The sequence below is a fragment of the Babylonia areolata genome, chromosome 5 (genome assembly GCF_041734735.1).
Source record: "Babylonia areolata isolate BAREFJ2019XMU chromosome 5, ASM4173473v1, whole genome shotgun sequence".
Lineage (NCBI taxonomy): Eukaryota > Metazoa > Mollusca > Gastropoda > Neogastropoda > Buccinidae > Babylonia > Babylonia areolata.
The window spans coordinates 25736185-25744035 of NC_134880.1; the positions used below are offsets into that span (position 1 = coordinate 25736185).

The window sequence follows — 7851 nt, forward strand, 5'->3', positions numbered from 1 at the left end:
GTGTGTGTGTGTCTTGCGTGCGTGCGTGCGTGCGTGCGTGCGTGTGTGGCGGTGGTAAAGAAAAACAACAACAACAACAGCAAACAATGTGTGAATAAAAGGAAGAAACTGTCAAAAGACAACGCCGAAAACCACCTGTATCAGTACAACCAAACCTCCCGATTTCCCCGGTCCAACATGACCCCCTATTCTACCCTACGACATCACCCAGATCAGAACAGAGCAAAAGAAAACTTGTAAGAGTACAAGAAAAGAAGAAACAATCATGTAAGCATTACAGCGTGAATACAAAGCCTGCACAACTCGTGAGAAAATTAAACACTGCAGCTGTGCAACACAGCAGAATGCCAACACACCAGGTCTGACATTTCGCTGGTGATGGCGTCAGCGTTAAGTGGCACACACGGAAAACGAAAATGGACTGACATATAATCGCTGTGAAATCGTGTCAGAGATACTTGCGACTGATCCCTGAGACCAGCTCAACTGTCTATCAATCACAAACAGACCCTGGGCCAGCCTACACTATCAGCTTCAACTAAAAAAAAAAGAAAAATGTTTGCCGCTCTGCTCACAAATCGCACTGCACCGCATCCGTTCAATTTACTTGTTATTCAGTTAACTGTTGAAGCCACCAAAAAACGCTTGTGTTGCGTGTCTCAGCACTGTCTATTGTAATGTCTTTATAATGTGGTTGTCCCTCGTAATTCATCAGCCAGCTTCAGAAAGTCCAAAATGCAGCTGCCTGGTTGGGTCTTAAAAACACGGAAACGCGATCAGTCTAAGCCCCCTCCCCCCCATCACTGGCTGCCCATAAATGCAATGATACAGTAGATTTTTCTGTTTCGTGCCACAACCTTTTCGAATGTTCTTTTCTTGTCTGCTAAAACGGCACCGGCCATGTGCAGTTTTGTGCGTGAACAAACCAGAAGACGGTGCCCGCACTTTTTCGTATTGTGCATCGCCTCGCCTCTCTGAAACTCTCTACCCTGTGACGTGTCATCTGGAAAATATTCACTGTATTCTAGAACGCCGTAGCCATTACAAACACGCCTTTTTCCAAGAGTTTCTTCTTCTTCTTCTTATTTAAAAAAAATTATCTATCATTATTTTTTTTTTTACATAGTGATATGCTTCTCCTCACTCGAATCATGACACCTACCCTGTTTTTACTATATTGGTATTAAATTAATATCTGTGTCTGTGTGGGAATATAAGAGGAGCACACACACACACACACACACACACACACACACACACACACGTTCGCGCGCGTGTGTTTGTTTATGTGTGTGTTACTCTGTGTGTGTATTTACTACGTGACGAAAATGTCATTGTAATACACCATATGCGCTAGAACGATTTTCGAGTGGGCATGGCCTTTTTTTTTCTTTGTTATAACAGTAACAATATTATTATTATTATTATTATTATTATTATCAGTGTTGTCATTATTATTATTATTATTATTATTATTATTAGTAGTAGTAGTAGTAGTAGTATCATTATTATTATTATCACTATAGGCGATATAATAGCATCTGTTTTCGTTGAGGCAAACCCAACATGCAAAATGGTGGAATGATGATGACGGCGTAAGTTCAGTGCGTGAAATAAAAACACGATCCTATAGTCATGACAGCGGCTGAGCCATACATTAAGTTAAGACACAATCTTATTGGGCATGTCTGAGTTCAGCCACTGGAAATTAAAAAAAGTAATTGACTTCTTGATAAAAATTAAAAAAAGAAAAGAAAAAGCGAACAGAGATAAAAAAAAATAAATCATGACAACAGAATAAAACATAGACCACTACCTCCCGAAATAAAGCTTTGAAAACACTAAAGAAATGCACAAAGTTATTACCATTATTATCAGTTACCATTATTATTGCTATCATCATCATCATCATCATTATTATTATTATTAACATTACTAAAGGAGAACTCCCATTCCACAATGCAGGGACACTGCATGGACTCTTTAACAAAAACAGAGCAAGGCCCATTCGGCTGCTTACCTGAATGCAGCAAAGGAATACGGATTGGCGACTGATCGAGCAAATATTTCTTTTTCCTGTTCTCCTTGTGGTAATAGAAGGCACGGCAGACCAGGAAGAGTTCCACATCTGTAACACCAAATACCCAGGTTATGATACTTGGGAGGAACACACACGCTCTCTCTCTCTCACACACACACGCGCGCCTACGCACGTTTGCGCGTTTCTCGTGTCTCTTTGACATTCATTATTGGACTCTTTTTTTTATCACATGCTTCGAAATGTCCATCTGCACGCCTGCATTGTAAACCTTTTTGATTTGTTTTAGAGACACTCTTTTTGAGCATTTGAAATACGATTTTATTATCAGAATATTTACAATCAAATGAAATCTGTTTATCTCAGCATCTATGATCATGTATGACCACATTTCCATAGACATAATGAAAACTTAACAACAAATTAAGCCAATCCACATCAAGTACACATCGACTTTTTCCTTTTTGCAAGGATCTGTCAAGTTGTTATATATATATATATATATATTAAAAATTTTCGTAATACAAGATATATCAAAACACAACTAACGATCGAAAGATAGCAAGAGGAACCTGCCAAATACTGTTGAATTATTATTAACTGACCTCAGTATACATCAGAAGTACATTGTGCAACATATGTACAACATATATTTCTTTTATTTGTGCTTTTTCTTGACAATATCAACATAAGAGACACGCTCAAAGGAGGCAAAAAAAGTCATTTTAGCTGTAAGATGATTAGATTTGCAAATGTTGCCTAGTTATACTTTTGGAGTTAAAAGACATTTGTGTTTTCTCAACTTTTATGTGACATTGTTGACAGTTGTGTATTTGGAAATGTCTGTTCTGGGCATGAACAGATTATTTTGCAGTAATCCTCCATACTCCAATAGGAGTGAAAGGATAATTAAAACTTGAAACATTACAATCATTATTATTTATATTATTATTATTAATAATAATAAGTGAATAGTACCATTCTGATATCTGTTTCAATCACTTGTTGGTTTGTATCCAGGTCCATGGATTCGATAAAACAAATCATTGAATAATAAAAATAAACGAAAAAAAGCACTGTTATGCAACCAACAACAGTCACTAAATACCAGAGACGTATCATGTCAGAATTAGATTAATGAATAAAATAGCAAGCAAACAAAAAAGCAAACTAATGAACACAATGAAATAAAAAACAACAAAAAACTGAAAACAACAACAACAACAACAACAACACACACACAACTGTATCCATCATGTGAAAGAATTGATTTTGTTTCATTTTGTTGGCATACATACACAATCATTTCTTCATATTTTCCATGTTATATTTGCATTTTAACTCCCTTCAGAATCCGTCGATATTAGGTTTTATTTCATTAATTAAACATTTAGTACTAATGGTTTTAGTATTTCTTCCATGCTTTGTTTTTCGTCGGTACTAAATAGCAGGGGTATAAGTCCACGATTTTTTCACAGTCCCACGATTTCTTTCAAAGTGAGAAAGTGTGTTTGTTCCCCTCCCACGTTTTCTCTCAATTGCGAGAAATCGTGGGGGGCGCTCCCATGATTTCTGAAAATGTGTGAGAAAGCGTGGGAAGTCCCCCTTATTTTAATCAAAAATATTTCCTTTGTCATCGGAGTTGGGTTCTTGTCTTTTCCCAATGCAAATCTAAGAGAAAAATGAGAGAGACGAACAGAAACGAGAAATAGGGGGCGACGACAACGATGTTCATGATAATGACAGTGGCATTACCGAAGACATCAACAGTAGACGGTGACGGTGATGGCACAGTTCTGGTTTAAAAAAGACAGTGTGAATGTATGTGTATGTGAGTGAGTGAGTGAGTAAGTGTGTGTGTGTGTGTGTGTGTGTGTGTGTGTGTGTGTGTGTGTGTGTTTCCTTTGGAGGTTGATTTGTTCTTTTATTTCACACTGTTTTTCGAATAATATTTTCATGTTCTGTGTGTCTTCTATGAAACTACGAATCTGATTTTCAGTGCATTCTTGCATGCGAAAATATGCTGACACAGACAGACGAACGAATAAGAGAGCATGAAATGAAGAACATTCTAAATAAATGTGACAGAAAAAGCTTGCATCACAACAAACATCAAAACTATTTGGTCCATTTTTCACTCTCCCCACGTGATAGTAAAGCATTGTGAAACATTTTTTCTATCACATTTATGTAGAGAATTGAATCATTTTGATGTTATTCCCAACATCCCTCGGGAAAGATTCAGTTCCGCAACTGAGAGAAAACGTGGGAGGGGAACGACCACACTTTCTCGCAATCCCACGATTTCTCTCACTTTGAGAGAAATCGTGGGCTTGCGAGAAATTGTTGGCTTACAATGGGCCTATAAGTTGAACGTAAACAGTCTTTCGGAAAAGATGATAACTATTTTAAAGGTGTAAGCTTTATGTCTAAACCCTTTTGTGCTAACTGTATACACTTGTGTATATTCACATACTGCGATGCATAAATTTGTATATATGCATTGAAATATAATATACAAATTATCATGGGTAGCCTACAATTTTGTTCCATAACGACCCAGAACTGGGAGTACAAAAAGCGTCTATATTCTAGGACTCACTGGTGTAAACAATGTAAGTACATGTAATACCCGGTGTCCCCCCCGCCCCCTCTCTCTGTGTAATGTGTGTGTGTGTGTGTGTGTGTGTGTGTGTGTGTGTGTGTGTGTGCGTGTGTGTGTGTGTGTGTGTGTGTGTGTGTGTGTGTGTGTGTGTGTGGTCAACTTAAACATTGTCGTTTTCTCTGGAAATACTTTACCTGCCAATACCAAATATGAATTAAACATAGTGGGAAATAAAATCTTCACAGTCATACCAATAGCAGTTTGTAAGTCTTCCGGATTAAGCTGTAGTTCCGGATCATCAAAGGTTTAGTTCGTTGAGAATCCGAATAAAAAAAAAAAAAATCACAATTTCTGGTTTGGTTTGAAGACGGCATGACTTCGATTTTCTTGTTTGCAATTAAAAGAAAAGAAATACCAGTTCTGGACAGAACACATACAGTGACACTAACGACTCCACCCACGTGTTTATTAAAATATGAATATTTTATAATGGGTATGAATTAATTAGAATGAATATGAAAAAGAAACTAGCCTGTGAAACATGCAGATCTAGATAAAACAGCTAGGTACATGTTGCAGTGTGCCTGAGACGATGGCAACTAACGTCACCTTTACCGCGGACTTTAAAGATTCCATGAATAATCGAGATATACCAAAATTATATGATTTAAAAGGTACTATCACCTCGAATACCCTTATCGATTTATCACACACACACACACACACACACACACACACACACAGAGTCACAAGAGACTAAAAAAAATAAACAACAACAATATACGTTTAGATGAACGTCATTGGTGGACCGCAATAGTGCTGAAAGTCTACTTATTCTCGAACCGAATGCGCTTGGTTCGAACCTGCTAACATAAATGTTTTTCCCGAAGATTTACCACTATGATTAAATACAGAACGCCTTTTCTTTTCTTTTCAAACTATATTAACTGTGCAGCACAAGTGATCTTGAAGGCCTTGCCTCTCTTGCTCGTTGCTGTTTTCAAGCATCAATTTAGATATATAACGGGTTAAAAAGAGTCTCAGTCAGTTCCATGAATTACTGCTTAAGATTTGATGCTCTTCGTGCGGCTGCCGGGTCAGGCACCTGCTTAGCAGATGTGGCGTAGCGTATACGTATTTGTCCGAACGCAGTGACGCCTCCTTGAGTAACTGAACTGAAATGATCTTGGTGCGGCTTTAATGATTCCGGGTGAGTGAAAGAAAATGCTCAATTAAATACGGGTTAGGATATCTTACACGAACCAGATTAAATCGTTCTGTTATCATTATCATTATTCCTCTTTTTTTTTTTTTTTTTTTTTTTTTTTTTTCAAAATTCAAACTGTCATTATTCTTTTTGGTAGATAGAGTACAACTGTTATGCCATGAATAATTCTTTTTTTTTCTTTTTTTTCAAGTTTATATACTATTTGCAGTGTGTGTGTGTGTGTGTGTGTGTGTGTGTGTGTGTGTGTGTGTGTGTGTGTGTGCGTGCGTGTGTGTGTGTGTGTGTGTGTATGCGCGAGTGCGCGTGTATGTGCGTGTGTATACGCACGTGTGCCCTAACAGAAGATGAGAGAGCAGGTGATTGATTCAAACTCTTTTCATGTAATTTAAAAGAAATATGTTTTTTCCCCGATAAAACACAGTGAAAGATAGCTAACACATACTGACATGAAACCAGCGGAACGACAACAACAGTGGCAGGGACTGGAAACAAGAAAAGTGCACCACTGAGGTTATCACGAAAGAATCCGTCTTTGGATTATCAAACTCAGTGAAACACTGGCAGCCGAAAACATGCACCGACAGGCATTTGCATATTGTTAATCTGAATAATCAAAAATATATGCACGAAAAAAAAAAACACACTCGAAGTTTCATTCAATGTTATGGTTAATGATGGAAGTTTTGAATCAAGTTTTTTCCTTTAAAACTCAGCCGATTTACAAGCAACTGACAAACGAAAAGGCCTAGGGTTAAAACATTCTGGACCTGCTGATAAAACAAAAAGTGGGTCAACAGTCAACTACTTATACACGATGATTATAATTCACATAAAATGATGATGATCACCTCTTCAAAGTCTACTTACTTTTCAGAGTGCAACGTTTGCTGGGAGTGTACCTTACTTCCCCTTCAATACAACCTTCAGGGTACACGGTCTCATTCGCCAGTAAGATGCTGCCAACATAGTTTGGCATTCTGCCTGGTTAGTTACGGTTCGTCTCCGTCTTTCAACTGACGAAATAACCGACTATTTTAACAGGCCCGTTTTAACACAGCTGGCTACACACACATTGTTGTCTCCAGCTAAATCGTCGAATCAACGCTGAATATCATCCTCAAACAGATTCACGCTGTCACTGCAATAATTCCGAAACGCAATCACACTCAGTTTCAAAACAAACTGTGAGTCACAAAGCCGAGCAACCACAGGCGGCTTTTCTCAAAAATGCAGCTGTCACTAGACTCGCTAATCGACCGACAGGGTCTGCATTCTATGACGCGCAAAGAACGATTCAGGTTGGCCTGCGTTTGTGTGCGAGCAGGCCAATGAAGTGCAGTGTGTTGGAGCTTGCGTGCGTGATGCACAATGGCCGTCATTTCCTTTTCTTTTGTGCCTAGATGTTTTCTTTTCTGAGAGAGAGAGAGAGACAGAGAGACTGAGGGAGCTCAGTTTAGTTCAGTTTTGTTTCTCAAGGAGGCGTCATTGCGTTCGGACAAATCCATATACTCTACACCACATCTGCTAAGCAGATGCTTGACCAGCAGCGTAACCAAATGCACTTAGTCAGGCCCTGACAGAAAATGAAATAAAATAAAATATTTAAAAAAGACGAATAAAAGAACAAAAAAACCAAAAAAACAAAAAAACAAAAACAAAACCCAAACGCAGCCATACACGACTGCATGTCCACACACACACACAAAGAAAAGGAAAAAGAAGAACAACAACAAAACAACAACAACAACAACAACAAAAATCAAAACAATAAGCAAAGAAACCATCTTGGTCTGGCTTGACTGCCACTCTTGAAGGTCAAGGCAAGGCCATTTCCAACCGAAGAGGCCGTGTGCAAACATGGCGCGACTGCTTGCTATTTTTAGCAGAATTGCTAATATCGGGAAAAGCAAAATGACTGCACAGTTTGGAATGAAGCCAAGTGAATGCTTCGATGAATTCTGTCTCGACTGACGAAGAACG

General features: G+C 38.3%; 1 protein-coding gene across 1 annotated transcript in view; it reads right to left on the bottom strand.

The window, feature by feature from the left end:
- Positions 1 to 7037, bottom strand: part of LOC143282004 (uncharacterized) — a 16641-nt gene extending 9604 nt beyond the window's left edge. The window contains exons 1-2 of the mRNA XM_076587393.1: positions 6739 to 7037; positions 2021 to 2128 (exon numbers count right to left, since the gene is read on the bottom strand). Coding sequence (XP_076443508.1) covers positions 2021 to 2128; positions 6739 to 6847 — 217 coding nt within the window. The 5' untranslated portion in view covers positions 6848 to 7037. The remainder of the gene's footprint in view (positions 1 to 2020; positions 2129 to 6738) is intronic.
- Positions 7038 to 7851: the final 814 nt, after the last annotated feature.